This window comes from Lynx rufus, unplaced genomic scaffold (genome assembly GCF_022079265.1).
Source record: "Lynx rufus isolate CCGP_SWC_20201006 ecotype Redwood Valley unplaced genomic scaffold, mLynRuf1.p SCAF_15, whole genome shotgun sequence".
Taxonomy (NCBI): Eukaryota; Metazoa; Chordata; class Mammalia; order Carnivora; family Felidae; genus Lynx; species Lynx rufus.
In genome coordinates, this window is record NW_025814829.1 from 60,165,369 (window position 1) to 60,187,607 (window position 22,239).

The 22,239-nt window shown below is 43.9% G+C and overlaps 1 protein-coding gene and 1 non-coding gene across 4 annotated transcripts in view; both read left to right on the forward strand.

The window, feature by feature from the left end:
• The window catches only part of SCCPDH (saccharopine dehydrogenase (putative)), a 38,742-nt gene that overhangs the window by 11,187 nt on the left and 5,316 nt on the right, over positions 1-22,239 (forward strand). The window contains exons 4-10 of one of the 3 annotated variants that reach the window (XM_047077350.1): positions 516-645; positions 5,147-5,196; positions 16,639-16,769; positions 17,381-17,498; positions 18,258-18,377; positions 18,484-18,540; positions 19,781-20,020. In XM_047077350.1, the coding sequence (XP_046933306.1) occupies positions 516-645; positions 5,147-5,196; positions 16,639-16,769; positions 17,381-17,498; positions 18,258-18,377; positions 18,484-18,540; positions 19,781-19,933 (759 nt within the window). In that variant the 3' untranslated portion in view covers positions 19,934-20,020. Of the gene's footprint in view, positions 1-515; positions 646-5,146; positions 5,197-16,638; positions 16,770-17,380; positions 17,499-18,257; positions 18,378-18,483; positions 18,541-19,780; positions 20,021-22,239 lie in introns of those variants that run through there. The other 2 variants (XM_047077349.1, XM_047077351.1) reach the window with 2 other exon arrangements.
• On the forward strand, positions 1,469-1,572 carry LOC124510549 (U6 spliceosomal RNA). The gene has a single exon (XR_006961747.1). It is a non-coding gene; the product is annotated as a U6 spliceosomal RNA (small nuclear RNA).

Consider the following 22,239-nt stretch of genomic DNA (forward strand, 5'->3'; position numbering starts at 1 on the left):
TTCTGTAAATCCGACACTGTTCTGGAAGTAATTGTTAAACCCAGGCAGAGGATTCGAGCAGACGTTATTCTCCTCTTCCATCCCTCCTTCCCTCCACTTGATTTACTCTAACTGTATATATGCACAGATACATGTCCGTAATCGTGTCCGTCTGAGTAATAGGTTTGGGTTAGGCTTTCTTGCTTTTTTTTTTTTTTTGTATTTTTTTTGTATATTAATTTAATTTTTCATAATAGATGTTACTCTGACACTTAAAAGGCATTTTGAAAAAATTAATAGTGTCGTTAAGTCAGACCAGCTTATCTCCTGCACTAGTTGGCATCTGGTAGATATCCAGTCAATACTTGCTGAATAAATGGAAAACATTTCGACACTTAATATTTCACTACAAAGCCATACCGGTTAGCATTTTCAAAATGCAATTGCTTCGTCTTTTAAGGTCTCTCATCGAATACTGATGTAAATGTTTCTGATTTAAGTAGCTCTGATTCACATTTTTGTCCTGGATTTTTTAGTTTCTGGAACTAATGTATTGGAAGTATCACGAGAAAGCTGCAGAAAAGGGAGCTTATATCATTGGAAGCAGTGGCTTTGATTCCATTCCAGCAGACCTGGGAGTGATATATACCAAAAACAAGATGAATGGTAATTGTCCATCAAGAAGCAATAAGTGGATTTACAATAGAAAGGCTTCATGTTTGTAGTGTCGAAGAGAAGCAGAACTATTAGTGGGTAATGTGAACACAGATGCTTTGTTTCTAATATAGCGGTAATTGTTATAAAATGTGACAGGGCGCCTGGGTGGCTCAGTCGGTTAAGCGTCTGACTCTTGATCTCAGCTCAGGTCTTGATCCCAGGGTCGTGGGTTCAGGCCTCATGTTGGGCTTTGTACTAGGCATGAAGCCTACTTAAAAAAAAAAAAAAAAATACTACTGACGCTATTTTTTGAGATGCATGTTCTAAAGTGAGGAATTATCCATTGTCTCAATTTAGTTACGGTTAGAGCTGTAACATTTCTGGAAATAGAATTTCTGACAGTCATTGTAAATTCAAACTTGCTTGGTTTTGGAATTAATACATTTAAGAATATGATTTATATAGCTATTATAATTGAAGTTTTAAAATTTTTAATCAACAAAGCTGAGAAGTATTGAACAAATTTTTTGGCTTCTATTTCACCCCATTTGTAAAAGGAACCAATAATTTAGGAGTGGAAAAAATCATGTTGACTTGGGCAGCACATAATACTAAAATTGGGGGCACCTGGGTGGCTCAGTTGGTTGAGCGACCGACTTCGGTGCAGGTTATGATCTCACAGTTTGTGAGTTCGAGCCCCGCGTCGGGCTCTGTGCTGACAGCTCGGAGCCTGGAGCCTGCTTCGGATTCTGTGTCTCCCCCTCTCTCTCTGCCCCTCCCCTGCTCATGCTCTGTCTCTCTCTCTCTCTCTCTCAATAATAAATAAATGTTAAAAAAATTTTTTTTTAAATACTAAAATTGGAATAATACGGAGAAGATGAGCACGTCCCTGCGGAAAGATGACACACGCAGATATGTGAAGCATTCCATATTTTTAAGACGAGAGGTGTTGACGAGGATGTGGAGAAAAAGAAACCCTGTGCACTGTTGATGGGAATGCAAACTGGTGCAGCTACCGTGGGAAACAGTAGGGAGCTTCCTCAAAAAGTTAAAAATAGAGCTACCCTGCAATCCAGCAATTACACCACCAGGAATTTACCCAAATAGTGTGAAAACACCAACCAATTCCAAGGGATACGTGCACCCCTCTGTTTATTACAGCACTAGTTACAGCAGCCAAGATGTGGAAGCAGCCCACGTGTCCACTGATTGATGGGTAAAGAAGATGTGGTGTATACACACATATATCCATATCTGTGTGTGTGCATACACATGCACACACACTGGAATATTATTCAGCCATAAAAAAAGAATGAAATCTTGCCATTTGCAACAACATGGATGGAGCTAGAGAGTATAATGCTAAGAGATGTAAGTCAGAGAAAGACAAATACTATGTGATTTCACTCGTATGTGGAATTTATGAAACAAAGGTAAAAAAAAGAGACAAATTAAGAATTGAACTCTTTTTTTTTTTTTTTTTAGCGTTTATTTATTTTTGAGAGAAACAGAGAGAGACAGAATGAGAGCAGGGGAGGGACAGAGAAAGAGGGAGACACGGAAGCCGAAGCAGGCTCCAGGCTCCGAGCTGTTGGCACAGAGCTTGACGTGGGGCTTGAACCCATGAACCGGGAGATCATGACCTGAGCCGGAGTCGGACGCTTAACCGACTGAGCCCCCTGGCGCCCCAGCAGACTCTTAACTGTAGAGAATACACTGATGGTCAGGGAGGTGGATGGGGAATGGGTTAAATAGGTGATGGGGATTCAGGGGTGCACTTGTGATGAGCGCTGGGTGATTAACATAAAAACCTGAAAAAAAAAATGGATGACAGCAATAGATACACGAGTAAAAAATGCAGGTTACTGACCTTCCAAAGTCGACTAGAAATGCCAGCTCTACTTTCCACTGAGAAATGAACAAAGTTCTACGCCTTAACAGTTATGCTCTTGAAAGCTCTTTGATGTAAATAATAGCAGCTTAGAATTAAAAACCCTTTATTTAAAAAAATGAGAAAAAATAAATATTATGGTAAACAGGAAGTTACTAATGCCACGCTTATTTTAAAAGGGTCCATTTAGAAAATGACATGAAATAGGTAACTCCAATGTCCTATAAACTGTTCTAGAGCTTAACCAGGTGGAAAGTGTTTCAGTTTATATTAAATAGTTAACGTAACTCTGGGTGCCTGGGTGGCTCAGTCGGTTAAGCATCTGACTTCAGTTCAGGTCATGATCTCACAGCTCATGAGTTCGAGCCCCGCGTCGGGCTCTGTGCTGATAGCTCAGAGCCTGGAGCCTGCTTCGGATTCTGTGTCCCTCTCTCGCTCTGCCCGCCCCCCCCTCCCCCCACTCATCCTCTGTCTCTCTCTCTCTCTTTCAAGAATAAATAAACATTAAAAAAAAAAAAGTTAACGTAACTCTGAAACCAAAGCCCCAGACAGATAGCACTTAAAAAGATAGCACCAAAAAAAAAGGCTCCAAAGCAGTCTTGCTTAGTGAAATTAGTAGTAAAAAAATGCTAAATAAAATTTTAGTAAATATTCAATGGCATTTTAAGAGAATAATATATCAAGACCAAGGTTTGTTAGGAAGTTATGTAATCATTACATCAGAATATCGAAGATGAAAAGCTGTATGACCATCTCAATAAATCATCTGAAAATTCTTGCCATGTGCTGATTCCGATTTTTAGGAATTTAGGAATAGAATATTTTATTAACATAAAAATGTCGGAAGGCAATAGCCAGTATCATACTCGGTGATGAAACACTAGAACTGTTCCTGATAAAAAGAAGAACACAAATTGAACATCTTTAAAGCATTCAGTCTTGCAATCATGAACCTGGTCTCCATTTCTCAAAAATACTCTTTTAAATCTATACAGTTTAGATATTTTCATGATAGTTTTGCATATTTCTTACTAAACTTGCTTTTAAATATTTAATAGTTTCTGTTATTTTGAACAGGTCTTTTTTCCTTTTAAGGGAAAACATTACACCTTGTTTAAAAGCTTTGTTTTCATGATCTCAGGGTTTGTGGGTTTGAGCCCCTTGTCAGACTCTGTGCTGACAGCTCAGAGCCTGGAGTCTGCTTTGGATTCTAGGCCTCCCTCTCTCTCTCTGCTCCTCCCCCACTCCTGCTCTGTCTCTCTCTGTCTCTCAAAAATAAATGTTAAAAAAAAAACAAAAACACTTTGTTCTCAGATACTGAAACCTGAGTCAGTGTTTTAACAAGTGTCCCAGCTGATTGTTTGATGCAGTGGGCCGCATTTTGTTGCATATTGCTTTCGGTGGTCCGTGTTCTTTCTGTGGATAGGTTAGATCACAGAGCCATAAATCCCGACTGCGTTCTCTTAGCAACCCGCAGAATCCTCTCAGTGACTTGCACTGTAATGATCTGTTTTGGGCTTTGTCAGTGGTCCCCTAGCGATATTTATATGGCTGTAGTTCTCATCACTCTGGGTGACGTGGTTATTCATTATCTTTCTTTGTCAGCTTTCTAGGGCCCCGTAATTTGGTCCTCTCTTGGAATTAAAACAAGGAAAACTGTCCTCTTAAGAAATTGATATATTTCTTTTTTTTTTTTTTTAAGTTTACTTAGAGCACATACATGCACAGGAGTTGCAGAAAGAGGGGGGAGAGAGAGAGAGAGAGAGGGAGGGAGAGAGAGAGAATCCTAAGCAGGCTCTGCACTGTCTGTGCAGAGCCCAACGCAGGGCTCCAACTCATGAACTGCGAGATCTTGACCTGAGCCCAAATCGAGAGTCGGACACTTACCCAACTAAGCCACCCAGGCGCCCCTTGATATATTTCGTATGATCAGATTTTCAGAATTTGCACATTACGTTTTTCTTTTGTCTTACTGCTCTTGAGAAATTTAACAATTATGTAACTACTATGCCTATATATTAGTCTCCATGGTTACATGATTGATTTCTCCCTTTTTTTCTGGCTTTGGTTTTCTGTTATTATTTATGCTTATTTCTTTATTTCATTTTAACAGCCTTAAGTATTTTATAAGCCATCACACAGGCCATTTTGATAGGCTTTCTGTGTATTTATTCATGGTAAATCAGTACAAGCCTTCTTGAAAGCAGTCTAATTGGAAAACAGAATTAATCCATTACACAGATGTAATTTTGAGAACTGTGTCCCAATGGCTGTTCAGAGTGAGTGAACTTGTTGCCATGTTGCCTTCAGAGTGAGTGAACTTGTTGCCTTGTTGGAAGAGATTTTTAGTGTTTTCAGTCTGAATACTAGAAAAGATCTTATTAGTACTAGCACTTGGAGTTCATTCTAAACGATTCTTTCTGACAATTTCCTTGGCTTCAGTTGCTTCTTAAGTCTGTTTCCAGTAACATACTAGAACTGTTACCAGTATTGATTTTCTGACTGTATCGGCTATAGGCTTAGTAAAAGTGGTCCCTAACGGAATAGGAATAGTTTATTACTACACATCTTGGTTACATAGATCTTACTTGATTTACTTTTGCTATTCTACTCTTTTAGGTACACTGACGGCTGTGGAAAGTTTCCTGACTATACATTCTGGACCTGAGGTTAGTTTTTCTTTGTCAGGTGATTTTTATAGTTAACATTAAAAACATTTTGGAAATGATACATGCCTCCTAAAAAATATTTAGATTAATAAAATTTTATATCTATTTGTAATTTTTAGTATATGAAAGTTACTATGTTTAATTTTTAAAAAATATTTATTTAGTTTTGAAGAAGAGAAAGACACAGTGCAAGCTAGGGAGGGGTAGAGAGAGAGGGAGACACAGAATCCAAAGCAGGCTCCAGGCTCTGAGCCATCAGCACAGAGCCCGATGCGAGGCTTGAACCCACGGCCGTGAGATCATGACCTGAGCTGAAGTCAGGTGCTTAACCGACTGAGCCACCCAGGTGCCCCTACTGTGTTTAATTTTTAAAAGTATATGGTAGATTGCTGGGAATTACTTAGACTTAAAATAGAATTTTGTTAAAAACAACTGCATAGCCCATTGTGTTAGAATGAGTTGCCAGCATCCGAACACCAAATTATATATCGTTGTTGTGCAATAAATGTTGTCAGCCAAGACGATTGTCACCTTAGTGCAAGTCAGGGCACTTCTGTTATCTGCTTCACTTGGAGTTAGGTGCTGTTGTGGCCGTAAAAAATATATATGATGTAATTACTGAATTTATAGTTTATTTGGGAACCTAAGACAGTTGTGTTCTGGGAGGACCATGCTTTTTGATAGCACTTTTATTGCCGGGAGTGTCTGACCCAATTCTAGGTCTACACTTGAGGCTTCATAAATATTGTTGTCTTTAAAACACATTCGTTCAACAAACACTGTGTAGTGTGACACATAAATGAATCAGATGTAAACCTGTCCTTAAAGACATAAAAATTTAGCTTGAGGGGCGCCCGGGTGGCTCAGTCGGTTAAGTGTCTGACTTCAAGTCGGGTCATGATCTCGCCGTCTGTGAGTTTGAGCCCCACGTGGGGCTCCGTGTTGACAGCTCAGAGCCTGGAGCCTGCTTCGGATTCTGTGTCTCCCTCTCTCTCTGCCCGTCCCCCACTTGCGCTCTGTCTCTCTCTCAAAATGAATAAACATTAAAAATTAAAAAAAAATTAAAAGATGAGACGAAATACCATCGGATTCTGAGAACGGAGAGTAAATCTAGCTGGGAGGCCAGAGATAAGAACTTTTAGTTATTTATTTTTTATATTTGTTTTTCAATGTGTATTTGTTTATTTTGCGAGCTACAGAGGCAGTATGAGAAGGGGAGGGGCAGAGGGAGAGAATCCCAAGCAGGGGCCACACGGTCAGCACAGAGCCCCACGCGGGGCTCGAGCTTTCAAACCGTGAGATCGTGAGCCGAGCCGAAACCAAGAGTCAGATGCTTAACTGACTGAGCCAACCAGGCACCCCTGGAGATAAGAGCTTTTAGAGGCTGTGACGTGGACTGAATTTCTAGAGGTCGATGCTGTGGAGCCTGGATGAGGGAGAGGGAGCAGTAGAGTCAGGACGTGGCCGTGGGATGGTACAGGGGATGTCAGGCAGGATAATGGCTGCAGTCATCTGGATCTTGGGTTCAGATTAATACACGCAAAGAATTACATAACATGCTAAAATTCGTGGGTAAAGAGGATGTCCACAGGGCGTCAGAATAAAGTGGGCCTGGGGAACTGGGAAGGCCTCCTAGAGGCCTCACCGAGTTCAGCCTTGAAGAGTCAGTAGCCTGTGGAAGGTCAGGAACAAGCATGAAGGACGTGCCTGGATCTGTGGGGAGCGGGCGTGGAAACCCAACTCAACCGGCCGAGAGCGGCAGAACGAAACATGAATTTACGGGTTCGTGTACCTCCCCCCCCCCCATATCCTCTGTTTCTGTCTCTTCCATCTCCTCTGGACTCGTCTGCCTAGGCTCTCAGCGTGCCCGAGAAGGCGCTGGCAGTCCTAGGTGCGCGTTGTCTTAATGTTCCTGACTTCCGGGGAACAGCTAGCAGAGCTGATGCATCACATGACCGGGAAGCAGTGGGCCATCTGGCTGTTCTTGAGCCAGTCAGGGTGACCGGTGTCATGAATGGTCAGATTGCCCAGGTGGTCGCGGGCCCCCGGAGGGAGACCCTTGGAGTCAGTCTCATCTGCACCACATGGAACGACTTCCAGGTGGGAAGGAGGCTTTCCGAAGCCGAGGATTGCAGGGAGCTGCTGACTGGGAGAGTCGGACACGAGGCTTCTTTTGACAGAGCAGCGGGAGATGGGATGGGAAAGGCGAGGTGGATGTGAAGAAGGCGTCTTCCCTTCCCGTGAGGAATACAGGAGCCCCTGAGCGGACGGTTCTTACGTACGGAGTCGAGTCAGGAATCCCTCCTAGAACGTACAGATTTCGAAACTGGGTTGCCTGGGCTTGAATTCTGGCTCTGCCACTTACAGTGACGTGCCCGTGGCCAAGCAGGCCGTACTTCCCCTCATCTCTAAAGGAGGCGATCATCGTATCTGCTCCATATGGTCGCTACGCGGGTTAACGTACTCAGCGAATGTAAATCAGAGCCGTGGTTGGCAGCTGGCAAATCCCTCAATTAATGTCAGTAAGTATTATTTTCATTAATGTTGTTAGAATTTGAAGTTGGGGCTTCACTCAGGACAGCAGAGTTGAAGCATCCGTATCAGTGCAGCCCCCTCTCGCTCCCCCAAGGCAGAGTCCACAGCCTGACTTTTACAGGGACGGGGAGATTCCGTGCACCCTGAGTCACTAAGCTGTTCTCGTGCCCCTCCTTATCTTATGTTTCCCCTTGATAGAGGGCAATGAAGAGGTAACGTGGAAAGCCCTGTGCATTTGGGTACTATGAAATGTATTTTAAATTTATGTCATCAACCCAGAGCTTTCTTCTAAACTCAGACTTAAAACGTCCCATCACTAATTGACATCTACACTTGAACGTTTGATAGATACCGCAAACTGTACTTTTTTGTGCACAGCTGACCTCCCGCTTTTCCTTTCCAAATGGGCGCCAACCTCAGCTTATTTGTATCAATTTCAGCTGGTCGCGATGCGTCCGTCCACCTATTCAGCTCAGATGGTAGGATCGTTGCTATCTCTGTCTCCTGAAACCCAAGTCCAGTCTGTCAGGAAACCCTGTTGATTCTGCCTTTGAGATCTGTCAGAATCCGATCACTTTTCACCATGTCTCTTCCTACGACCCTCTTCTGGCTATCACCTGTTCCTGTACAGTCCTTCCTCGACACAACATCCTGGCTGGTCCTTTCCAGACATAACCCGATCACGTACTCCTCAGCTCACAATTCTTTAGTGGCTCCTTACCGCATCTGGAGTGCAAGCCAAACGTCCTTCCGGTTAGTGATAACTGATCTGGCCCCAGTTAGTCTCCAACCTCCTCTCTTACAGAACGCCCTCATTCATTCTTCTTCATCTATTTGGTTTTTTTTTTTTTTAAGTTTATTTATTTATTTTGAGAGAGACAGAGACAGCATGAGTGGGTGAGGGGCAGAGAGAGGGAGACAGAGAATCCCAAGCAGAGCCCCATGCAGGGCTTGAACTCACTAAACCGTGAGATCATGACCTGAGCTGAAACCAGGAATCTGACGTTCAACTGACTGAGCCACCCAGGCGCCCCCCATATATCGTATTTTTTATTGAGTTTATCACTCTCCCTGGAATGTGAACACCACAAAAAGAAGGATCCTTGTCTGTTAATTCACCAAGTACCTAGAACAGTGCTGGTCATGTAGTAGGAGCTCAGTAAGTGTTGTTTGGCTGACTTGAGTGGACAAGGCTAACTTAACCTTAATTCCAAAACTCTATGGGAGTAATTCCAGAATGTAAAAGTGCAGTCCGGTTTCAAAGGAATGTAGAGGGAAAAATCCTAAATAAAATACTAGAAGATTAAAAGCAGTAATACATAAGACAAAGAGCGCATTTTGACCAAGTTAATTTTAGATACGAAATGTGAGGTTTGACATTATATAGTCACTTTGATTCACTCCACCAACAGGTTAAAGGAGGACAGTCATAGGATCATCTCAATAAATAGAGAGACAGCATTTGATAAAATGTGTCTATTCATGATTAAAACTTGCAGCAAGCTAGGAGTGGAAGGGAAGATGATCTTTTTTTAAAAAGCTATACCAAATATGATACCCAGTGTTTAACATTGAAAACTTTTGCTCTGAGTTCAGGAATGACTCGGGAGCCCTCTGTCCTTACTCCAGCCAGATTCTAGCCAGAGCAGTAACACACGAAAAAAGAAAGAAACTGTATAGAGGTTAGAAAGGAAGAAACAAAACTATTTTCCGCAGATGATGTAATTGTGAATGTAGGAAATTCAAAGGAAATCTGCAGGTAGTATTACTAGAATTAGTAAATGAGTTTCATCACCTACTGGAAAAATTCTTTTTCTCACCTGATTGCCTTGGCTAGACTCTCCAGGCCAGGACACTGGGGAGCAGAAGCGGCGAGAACAGACATCCTTGTCTTGTTCCTGATCTTAGAAATCTTTCACTCTTGCCACTAAGTATGATATTAGCTGTGCGTTTTTATAGATGCCCTCTGTCAGGTTGAGGAAATTTCCTTCTTTTCCTGGTGTGTTGAGTGTTTTTAACGTGAAGAGTTACATTTTATCAAATGCTTTTTCTGCATTTATTGAGACGATCATGTGGTTTTGTTTTTTATTATCTTCTTACACTGTATCACTTAAGATTGATTTTCCTATGTGGAACCAACCTTACATTGCCGGGGTAAATCCCACTTGATCATAGTATATAATCCTTTTTATATATTGCTGGATTTAGCTTGCTAGTATTTTGTTGATGGGTTTGCATCTATACTCATAAGGAATATTGGTCTGTAGTTTTCTCATGATGTCTTTGTCTGGTTTTAGTATCAGGGTAATTAATACTGGTCTTTGGGGAAGAGATTTTTGCAAAGGATCAGTGTCAATTCTTTTTTTAAAATTTTTTAATGTTTATTTTTTATTTTTGAAAGGGAGAGAGAGAGAGTGAGCAGGGGAGGGGCAGAGAGAGAGGGAGAGAGAGAATCCCAAGCAGGCTCCACACTGTCAGCACAGAGCCCAGAGCTCAATGTGGGGCTTGAACCCATGAACCATGAGATCATGACCTGAGGCGAAGTCAGATGCTTAACTGACTGAGCCACCCAGGCACCCTGGGCATTTCTTTCCTTTTGTTTTTTGTTTTTTTCCTTTTGTTTAAAAAAATGTTTATTTTTGAGAGACAGAAAGAAACAGAGCACAAGAGGGGGAGGGTCAGGGAGAGAGGGAGACACGGAATACGAAGCAGGCTCCAGGCTCCGAGCTGTCAGCACAGAGCCTGACACGGGGCTCGAACCCAGGAACTGTGAGATCATGACCTGAGCCAAAGTTGGACACTTAACCGACTGAGCCACCCAGGCGCCCCAGGCATTTCTTTTTTTTAAACCCAGTTTGATAATCTCTACTTTTTAAGTATAGTGTTCAGTTCATTGACATTTAAAATAATGAAAATAGGACGAGACTTGAGTCTGACATCTTGCTCTTTATTTCCTGTTTATCCCATGTATTATCTTTCCCTGTCCTTTCTTTCCCGTCATCTTTTCATTTAATTATTTGTTACAATTTCAAAATTAACTCCTTTATTGGCTTTTTAGGTATGCCTCTTAGCATTTTTTTTAAATTTTATTTTTTTTAAGTTTATTTATTTTGAGAGAAAGGGAGAGAGAATGAGAGTGCACAGGGGAGGGGCAAAGAGAGAGACAGAATGCTTGTGCGTGCAAGCGGGAGAGGGGCAGAGAGAGAGAGAGAGAGCCCCAAGCAGGCTCCGCACTGTACAGAGCTCAGTGCGAGGCTCAAACCCACAAACTGTGAGATCATGACCTGTGCCGAAATCAAGAGTCCGACACTCAACCGACTGAGCCACCCAAGCTGCCCCACTGCTAGCATATTTTTTGATGTGAAATCTGCTGACATTCATATCCGTGTTCTCCTTATGTAATATGTTCTTTTTCTATGATGGCTTTCTTTTTTTTCTTTTTGAAAAAAAATTTTTTAATGTTTATTTTTGAGAGACAGAGATGAGGGTGGGAGGGTCAGAGAGAGGGAGACACAGAATCCCAAGTAGGCTCCAGGCTCCAAGCTGTCAGCATACAGCATGACGCGGGGCTCGAACTCACGAACTGTGAGATCATGACTTGAGCCGACGTCGGACGTTTAACTGACCGAGCCACGCAGGTAGCCCCTGTTATTCTTTAAATGTTTGGTAGAATTCATTAATGAGATCATCCGGGCCTGGGCTTTTCTTTGTGGGAAGTTTTTTGGTTACTAACTCAATCTCTCTACTTTTTATAGGTTTACCAGGATTTTCTATTTCCTCTTAAGTCAGTTTTGGTAGTTGTGTCTCCATTAGTTTCCTAGGCCTGCCTTAACGAACTACCACACATCAAGTGGCCTAAACAACAATAATTTATTGTTCTCACAGCTCTGGAGGTTAGAAGTTCGAGATCAAGGGGAAAGGGGCTTTTCAGGAGATGATGCTGGGACAACCGGGTGTCCAGAGGGAGAGATATGAAGCTGGACTCATACTTTGCACAATGTACAGAAATTAAGTTTAGGTGGATTGCAGACCGAAATGTGGGAGGCAACAACAGTAAAGCTTTGAGAAGATGATGTGTATTTCACGGCCTCGGGGTTGGGAATGGCTTCTTTTTCCCCCACACATTTATTTTACTATTCTTTTATTGCATAATTGACATGTAACATTAGTTCCAGGTGTATGACACAACGATTTGATATTTGTATGTACTGGATTATATTGCACAATGATCACTGCGATAAGTCTAACATCCGTCCCCATACACGCTTGCAAATTTGTTTTTCTTGTGACGAAAACTTTTAAGATCTTCTCTTTTAGCAACTTTCAAATATGCAATGCCATATTCACTGTATAGTCACCGTGATGTATAAGGAATGGCCTCTTAAAAGAGACACAAGGCATTAAATAAAAAAAGAAAGTGATAATTTGTATACATTTAAAATGGAGAGAATCCGTTTATCAGAAGATACCATTTACAAAATGGAAAGGCTGGCTACAGAGTAAGCGTTCTTTCTTTCTTTTTTCTTTTTAAGTTTTTAATTTTTTAAAAATGTTTATTTTGAGAGAGAGAACAGGGGAGGGGCAGAGAGAGAGAGGGAGAGAGAAAGAATCCCAAGCAGGCTCCGTACTGTCAGCACAGAGCCTGACACGGGGTTCAAACTTACGAGCCATGAGATCATGACCTGAGCTGAAATCGAGAATTGGACACTTGACTGACTGAACCACCCAGGCAGCCCTTAAAATTTTTTATTTTAATTCAGCACAGTTAACATACAGTGTTCTGTTAGTTCCGGGTGTACAGTATAGTGATTCAGCACTTCCCTACATCACCCAGTGCTCATCACAACAAGTGCCCTCCTTAGTCTCCATCACCTGTTGGCCCCATCCCCCCGTCAGCCTCCCCTCTGGTGACCGTCAGTTTGTTCTCTATAGTTAAGAGTCTGTTTCTTAGCTTGTCTCTCTCTCTCCTTCCCTTTGCTTGCTTGTTTTCTTAACTTCTACGTGAGTGAAATCATATAGTATTTGTCCTTCTCTGACTTATTTTGCTTAGCATTATACTCTCTAGCTCCATCTGTGTCCTTGCAGATGGCAAGATTTCGTTTCCTTTTTATGGCAGAATAATATTCCGGTGTGTGTGTGTGTGTGTGTGTGTGTGTGTGTGTGTGTATACACATCTCACATCTTCTTTATCCATTCATCTATCAGTGGACACTTTGGCTGCTTCCATAATTTGGTAAATAATGGTACAATAAACATGGGGTACATGTATCCCTTTGAATTCATGTTTTTGTATTTTGGGGGTAAATACCCAGTATAGTGCAGTTATTGGATCATATGGTTCTATCTTCAACTTTTTGAGTAGCCCCCATACTGTCTTCCACAGTGGCTGCACCAGTTTGCATTCCCACCAGCAGTGCACGAGGGTTCCTTTTTCTCCACATCCTCGCCAACACTTGTTTCTTTGGTTTTTGATTTTAGCCATTCCGACAGGTGTGAGGTGATATCTCACTGTGTTTTCGATTTGCATTTTCCTGATGATGAGTGATGTTGAGCACCTTTTCATGTGTCTGTTGGCCATACGGATGTCTTCTTTGGAGAAATGTCTGTTCATGTCTTCTGCCCATTTTTTTTTTTTAATTTTTTTTTTCCCAACGTTTATTTATTTTTGGGACAGAGAGAGACAGAGCATGAATGGGGGAGGGGCAGAGAGAGAGGGAGACACAGAATTGGAAGCAGGCTCCAGGCTCTGAGCCATCAGCCCAGAGCCCGACGCGGGGCTCGAACTCCCGGACCGCGAGATCGTGACCTGGCTGAAGTCGGACGCCCAACCGACTGCGCCACCCAGGCGCCCCATCTTCTGCCCATATTTTAACTGCATTTTTTTTTTTTGGGGTGTTATGGGTCTTTTTTTTTTTTTTTTTGTATGTTTTGGATACTAACCCTTTATTGGATATGTCATTTGCAAATATCTTCTCCCATTTAGTAGGTTGCCTTTTAGTTTTGTTGATGGTTTCCTTTGCCGTGCATAAACTTTTTATTTTGATGCAGTCCCAATAGTTTATTTTTGCTTTTGTTTCCCTTTTCTCAGGAGATTTATCTAGAAAAAAATTTCTATGGCTGATGCCAGAGACATCGCTGCCTGTGCTCTCTTCTAAGACTTTTATGGTTTCAGGTCTCACATTTAAATCTTTAATCCATTTTGAGTTTATTTTTGTGTATGACGTAAGAAAGTGGTCCAGACTCATTCTTTTGCATGTCGCTGTCCAGTTTTCCCAGCACCATTTGTTGAAGAAACTGTCTTTTTCCCCCTGGATATTCTTTCCTCCTTTGCCAAAGATTAATTAACCATATAATTGTGGGTTTATTTCTGGGTTTTCTATTCTCTTCAGATCTGTGTGTCTATTTTTTTTTGTGTCAGTACCATACAGCTCTTGTAATACTGCTTGAAGTTTGCTTTGCTTTTCTTTTTCAGGATTGTTTTGGCTATTCGGGGTCTTTTGCCCTTCCATACAAATTTTAGGATTGATTGTTCAAGCTCTGCGAAAAATGCTGGTGGTGTTTGATAGGGATTGCATTAAATGTGTAGATTGCTTTGGGGAGTATAGACATTTTAACAATATTTGTTCTTCCGATTCAGGAGCATGGAAAGCCTTTGTTTCTTTGTGTCTTCTTTAATTTCTTTCATCCGTGTTTTATAGTTTTCAGGGTACAGGTCTTTCCCCTCTTTGGTTAAGTTTATTCATAGGTGTTTTATTATTATTTTTTTCGTACAGATGGAAATGGGATTGTTTTCTTCATTTCTCTTTCTGCTGCTTCGTTATTGGTGTGTAGAAATGCAACAGATTTCTGCACGTTAATTTCTGTCGTGTGACTTTACTGAATTCATTTATCAGTTCTAGCGGTTTTTTGATGGAGTCTTTTGGGATATATATATATATATATCTCGTGTCATCTGCAAATAGTAAAAGTCTTCCTTGTTCCTTACTGATGTGGATGCCTTCTTTCATTTCTTTTTGTTGTCTGATTGCTGTGACCAGTACTTCCAGTACTGCGTTGAGTGAAAGTGGTGAGAGTGGACAGCCCTGTCTCGTCCCACTTCGCTTTTCCCCGTTAAGGATGATGTTAAATGTGGGTTTTTTCTTATATGGCCCTTACTATGTTGAGGTATGTTCTCTCTAAACCTACTTTGTGAGGGTTTTTTATCACGAATGGGTGTTGTACCTTATCAAGTGCTTTTTTTGCATCTGTTGAAATGATCATACAGTTTTTATCCTTTCTCTTATTGATGTAATGTATCACTTTGATTGATTTGTGAATATTGAACCACCTTTGATCCTGGGAATAAATCCCACGTGATCCTGGCAAATGACATTTTAAATGTGTTTTTGCTGGCATTTTGTTGATGATTTTTGCATCCATATTCATCAGAGCTATTGGCCTATGGTTCTTTTTGGGGGGAGGGTAGTGTCTTTATCTGGCTTTGGTATCATGGTAATACAGGCCTCAGAATGAGCCTGGAAGTTCCCCTTCTCTTCTCTTTTTTGGAATGATTTGAGAAGAGTAGGTATTTGGTAGAATTCACCTGGGAAGCTATCTGGTCCTGGGCTTTTGTCTGGTGGGAGGTTTTTTTTTGTTGTTGTTTGTTTTGTTTTGTTTTTATCACCAATTCAGTCTCCTTGCTGGTAATTAGTCTGTTCAAATTTTCTGTTTCTTCCAGCTTCAGTTTTGGTAGGTTATATGTTGCTAGGAATTTATCCTTTTCTTCTAGGTTGTCCAATTTGTTGGCATGTGGTTTTTCATAATATTCTCCTACAACTGTATTTCTGTGGCATTGGCTATTTCCCCTTGTTCTTTGGTGATTTTGCTTGAGTCCTTTTTTATCCCTTGATGATTCTGGCTAAAGGTTTATCAATTTTGTTGATCTTTTCAAAGAAAGAGTTCCTGGTTTCATTACTCTGTTCTGTTTTTAGTTTCTATGTAATTTATTTCTGTTCTAAATTTTTTTTAAGTTTATGTATTTTGAGAGAGAGAGGGAGAGAGCCGGGGAGAGGCAGAAAGAGAGGGAGAGAGAGAATCCCAGGCAGGCTCTGCGTTGCCAGTGTGTAAATGTGCTCATGAACGCATCTTGAAATTTCGAGGAATCAGCATAGGGTTAAGAATTAGGGCTAATTTTGAATTTTTTTTTTAATGTTTATTTATTTTTGAGACAGAGAGAGACAGAGCGCGAGTGGGGGAGGGGCAGAGAGAGAGGGAGACACAGAATCTGAAACAGGCTCCGGGCTCTGAGCTGTCAGCACAGAGCCCGATGCGGGGCTCGAACCCACGAACCGTGAGATCATGACCTGAGCCGAAGTCGGACGCTTAACCGACTAAGCCACCCAGGCGCCCCATGAATTAGGGCTAATTTTGAAAGAATATGGCCAGCTGGTTGAGTGAAAATGAAGTGAAACTCGGTGGCATATTAAAAAGAGCATAAGTGATGGTAGGAAGGCAAAAAGAGCACGTGTTGGTGTAAATATCCAATATGATCAAGCTAATGAGTGTTCATGCTGCCTGAAAATTCATCTCAAGATTATTAAATAAGGGATTATGGCTTGCTCAAATAGAGGTGAAATGTTCTCTGTAAATACTTATAAATTCCTTGGTTTTACATATTAGTAATTGTCCCTTAAGATGTGTTTATTTCTTTCTTTTTTTAGAGAACAGATTTTTTTTTTTAATGTTCATCTGTTCTGAGAGAGAGAGGGAGAGAGCGAGCATGGGGGAGGGGCAGAGAGGGAGAGAATCCCAAGCAGGCTCTGCACTGACATGTGGGGCTCAGTCTCAAGAACCGTGAGATCGTGACCTGAGCCGAAAGGGAGTCGGGTATTAAGACGTGTTTCTTTAACTCTTGAATTATTTTTTCAGGGGTTGTGTATTCACGATGGTACCTGGAAGTCAGCAGTTTACGGTTTTGGAGATCAGAGTAATTTGAAAAAACTACGAAATGAAGCAAATCTGAAACCCGTCCCAATTATTGGTCCGAAATTGAAAAGAAGGTATATTGACTCAAAATCTGTTCTTTAGTACATCTGGTCTCGGTATATTGTCATTGATCTGATTATTAATAAAGTATGCTACTAGAAAATCCTGAGACTGTTCTATAGTAAGTTCAGGATTGTCTTCATAGCTACATAAAATACAATTAATGCATTATTCTAAGCTTAAGTACTTTGATATTAATATATTTGGACTCGGGGAAAAATTTTTTGAGTTTTGTGACTTTTCCATATCAAAATCAAACATCAGCTAAATTTTATGCAGTAAAACCTCCATTTTAAAGGGTGATGATCTTGTGTAGATTATCTGTTAATAGCACTCTTCTGTGAAAACTTTGTATGTGAGAACTCTAAACTCGCTGTTGAAATGAGTGTCGTCTAGGGAAACTGGTGGGCTAAAACGTAGCTACACTGTGTTCCGTGCCCTCGGAATGCTGTCCCACCTGTCACTTGTTTGGTGTAGTGGGGAACACGGACATTTTAATGAAGGGCAGGTCTGCCTTTAATGAAGGGCAGGTCTGCTTCAAGAAAAGTTGAATGTTTGGTTCACAAAGTCACCAAGTTAGCCGTAAGTGGAGAAAACGCACCGCGGTCACGGGTCTGCCTTGCAGGTGGCCACTTTCCTACTGCAGAGAACTCAGCAGCTACTCGGTCCCTTTCCTGGGAGCGGATGTGTCTGTTGTGAGGCGGACCCAGCGCTACCTGCACGAGAACTTGGAGCAGTCTCCCGTAAGTGTGCCCGATTTAACGCCTAACAAATAGCACTGCGTTCGTTCCAGCCCCCCTGCTGTTTAATGTAGGAGCTTTGTGTGTGTAAAGCAAAACAGGAAGGCCAGCCAAGGCGCGCCTCAGTTTCTGGAAGTGCACGGAATGGGGCGCAGAGAGCACTTCGCATTGTGGGAGTGGAGGTAGCCTCCCCACAGTTCAGACCTGGCCCGCCGAGTACCTTGTCAGTGCAACAGAACAGCAGCAGATTTAGTCCAGAAACGCTGGGGTCACGAACCCCCACCAACCCTGTCTAGAGTCTTAGCTGCTGGGAGGGAGTCTCCCCTGCCTGTGGACGCGTCTGGGCCCTTCTGGCCTCACCGCCCCCCCCCCCCCGGGTATCGTCTTACTCCTTTTGGTGGGGGAGCTGCTCCCACTTTTGAGACTTGAAGGAGACAGTGAATCTCAAGTTAAAGGATTATTTTCTCGTGGGAGGGGTTGTAAGTAGCATTCACATATCTACATCCTATAATGTGTCATCACTGAATGTAGCTACGTTCTTGTGGACTTTTGCATTCAGGCAGAGGAAGCTACAATGTCTTTAAAAAATATGCTCCCAATGTCTGCTTTCTGAGCAAGCTTTTAGGACATAACACGTTCATAAAGCGGAGAGTGCTTTTGCTCAGCATTTTTGAGGACAGAGTAAGTTACAAGCAGCCGACACACTTGTGTTACTGAGTCTGCAGACGTAGGGGTGACATTCTGACTTTGTCCCTCTTGTAGGTTCAGTACGCTGCTTATATAAATATGGGAGGCATCACCTCTGTCATTAAGCTGATGTTTGCGGGACTTTTCTTTTTATTCTTTGTGAGGTTTGGCATTGGAAGGCAACTTCTCATAAAGGTAAGTAATATTTTAACGAAATTAGGTCTTTACTAGTATTTTCCGTGAGTTTTAAAAAAATGTCACTGAGTGTTTTTTGTTTTTTTTTGTTTTTTTTTCCCCTTAGTTCCCATGGCTCTTCTCCTTTGGTTATTTTTCAAAACAAGGCCCAACACAAAAACAGGTAACCCTTTCTTTTGTATACAGGTGTTTAAAATAATAATTTTCCTTAATTTGTTTTTACTTTTCCTCAGTGCATTTACAATAACAGATAAGACTTGATGGGGCACTTACCATGTTGACAAGTGCTTTTATGTTCTTTTCATAAGTTAGATCACTTAGTCTTTTCAGACACCCCTTAAGGTAGGTATTATCTCCACTTTACAAATGAGGAAACTGAGGCACAGAGGCCAAGAACCTTGCCCAAGCTCCTACAGTGAGTACATAGCCAAACTGGGGTGAGGCCTTATAGTGATCTCAAAAATGTTTAGTCGTCCATGTTTCTCCTCCCCCCAGGCTGCACTTCCCCTCTTCCACGACACTACCCTCCCCCTTCCCCTTCCTCCCCCTTCCCCCTCCCCCCTCCTCCCCCACGCTACCCTCCTCCCCTCCTCCCCCACACTGCCCTCCCCGTTCCCCCCCCACACCACCCTCCCTCTTCCTTGTCCCCTTCCTCCCCCTTCCCCCTCCTCCCCCATGCCACTCTCCCCTTCCCCCTCCCCCCCACACCACCCTCCCCCTTCCTGGTCCCCTTCCTCCCCCTTCCCCCTCCTCCCCCATGCCACTCTCCCCTTCCCCCTCCCCCCCCACACTACCCTCCCCCTTCCTGGTCCCCTTCCTCCCCCTTCCCCCTCCTCCCCCATGCCACTCTCCCCTTCCCCCTCCCCCCCACACCACCCTCCCCCTTCCTGGTCCCCTTCCTCCCCCTTCCCCCTCCTCCCCCATGCCACTGTCCCCTTCCCCCTCCTCCCCCACACCACCCTCCCCCTTCCTGGTCCCCTTCCTCCCCCTTCCCCCTCCTCCCCCATGCCGCTCTCCCCTTCCCCCTCCTCCCCTTTCCCCCTCCTCCCCCATGCCTTCCTGCATCTGCACACCCCTGGTATCCTCAGCACACAAGCTTCATTTCCCTCACATGGTTTACACTGGACCCCTGGGTCCAGTGGGGTCATTATTTTGCCCGCTCACACCAGGCACCGCTGGAATGTCCTCCCCCCAAGAGGATGGGAGCGCCACGAATGCATGCCCTCCCCCCCTTGAATGCGTGCCCCCCATGCATGCCTCCCCCCTCGAATGCATGCCTCCCCCCCCTCGCTAGAAAGCGCCGTCTAAGGCTCCGGTTATGTGTAGTTAGTCATCTAGATGTCCGTCTCCTCCCAGGGGCTTTTTCACACGGTACCGGCCCCAGCCCTCCTCTCCGTCTGCAGGTGCCACACCTCCTGCCTCGCGGTGGACTTGAGAACGTGTGCTGTGCGCCCCCCGATTCCCGTTCTCCCACCCACGGCCCCCGCCCTCCCCTTCTTTCCTCCCCTCGGAGAAGAATTCCGCACGGGACTAGTCCCGCCACCCGTGCTCCTTAAATCTAGCATTTCTTGTGTGCAGCCGGCACAGAGCCGAGTGCTTGACATCGCATTCAGTCTTCCCACTTCCGGTGGAGGAAGTCATCAGAGCGGGTCTGTGCGCCCAAGGTCACGCGGCCAGGGTGTGGCGGGCGCTAGAGTCAGACCTGCCTGCGTCTTCACCTTTCCTGTGACCTCAGTCGTCCTGTGATTCTCCACCTGCCTCACCACGGGTTCCTTCTCCGCATCCTAGACACACGCGGACCTAAGGAGTCCTGGGCGCTCCCCTCACCCTGGGTGGTCCCCTCGCCAGAGTCCACGCTGCTCTTATAACTGCTAAGTGGGTTCAATGCGCTGAGCCCTTCTTCGCTGTTTTCTTTGACATTATTGTCCTCCTTGAAATACCGCTTCCCGGGGCGCCTGCGTGGTTCAGTTGGTTGGGCCTTCGACTTCAGCCCAGGTCATGATCTCACAGATTGTGAGTTCGAGCCCCGCGTCGGGCTCTGTGCTGACAGCTCGGAGCCTGGAGCCTGCTTCCGATTCTGTGTCTCCCTCGCTCTCTGCCCCTCCCCCGCTCACACTCTGTCTCACTCAAAAATAAAATAAAAACATTAAAAAAAAAAAAGAAATACCGCTTCCCTTGGCCTCTGAGTCCAGGTGACTGCTCTGTGCCTGTCCTCCTTCCCGGCACCCTTGGGTGTGGACCACCCCCAGGGCTCCAGCCTCCCCCACCCCTCTCCCCCCTGCGCCTGGTCAGCAGACCCCCTGAGATCTCCAGCTTCCACGCCCAGATGCTGAAAACTGAAGGTGGCGGAATCTGAGCTGCTTTCCTCCAAACTCCCGTCTTCCTTTACTTCCCAGCTCAGTTGGTGGCACCGTCATCTGTCCAGTCACAGACATAGGCACCATTCTAGATTTTTCTCCAAACCCATCATCCCCGCCTTACGAGGCTCTGACTCCTCTCCCTTCCTTTTTCCCTCTTCCCCCAACGGCACATAAAATTTGCCCTCTTAACCATTTTTAAGTGTTCAGTGGTATCAAATCCATATTGTTATTCAAAACATCCGTATTATGCAAATTCGTGTGGTCACGCAGCACATTTGTGCTGTTGTGCAGCCATCACCACCCGTCTCCAAGCCTTTTCCCTCGTGCAGGACTAGAACTGTCCCTGTCAAACGACAACTCGCCTTTCCTCCTTCCCCCAGCCCCTGGCAACCACCGGTCTCCTCTCTGCCTCTCTGAATTGGACCATTCTCGGTGCCCTCGTACGGGTGGACTCACACAGTCCTTGTGCTTCTGTGACTGGCTTATTGCACTCAGCGTGACCTCCTCCAGGTTCATCCAGGTTGTAGCAGGTGTCAGATTGCATTCCTTTTTAAGCACGAATAGTAGTTCATTTTCACTCTCACACACACCACACACACACACACACACACTCACAAGAGACACACATGCACACCCCCCCCACACACACATATCGCATACACAACCCCCCCACACCCCTTACCCGCATGCACACAGACACACATACCACACACACACACAGACCCCCCTGCCACATGCCCTACACACACACACACACACACACACACACACACACACCGTGTGCATACGTACCGCATTTCCATTCATCCATCCACAGACACGGGGGTTACTTCCCCCTTTGGCTACCGTGAATAATTCTGCTAGGAACATGGGTGTATAAATATATCCTCAGGATCCTCCTTTCGGTTCTTGGGGTCAATATCCCTAAGTGTAATTGCTGGATCCTATGGTAATTCTATTTTTAATTTTTTGAGGAGCCATCAGACCCTTCGAGCGCACCGACCCATGTTATCTTCCCGTCAATGGCGCACGGACGTGCTGGTTGCTCCATAGCCTTTGCCAACACTTGTTTCCCCCGTTGTTTTTTAAGTTCATTTATTTTATTTTATTTTATTATTATTATTTTTTAGTAATCTCTATACCCATTATGGGGCTTAAACCACGACCCTGACATCAAGAGTCACACGCTTCACTGACTGAGCCAGCCAGGCGCCCCCTGTGTTTTTATTAATAGTAGTTCTAACGGGTGTCAAATGTCATTGTGGCTTTGATTTGCATTTCCCTGATGAGTGATGTTGAGCATCTTGTCATGTGCCTATTGGCCATTTGTAGGTCGCCTTCAGAGAATGCCTGTTCAAGTCCTTTGCCCATTTTTGAATTAGTTGTTTGCGTTTTTGTTGTTGAGTTTTTGGTGGTCCGTATGTATGGGTATTAATCCCTTATCAGATAGGTGATTTGTAAGTATTTGTCCCCACTACTGTGCACAGTCTAAGACGGATCTG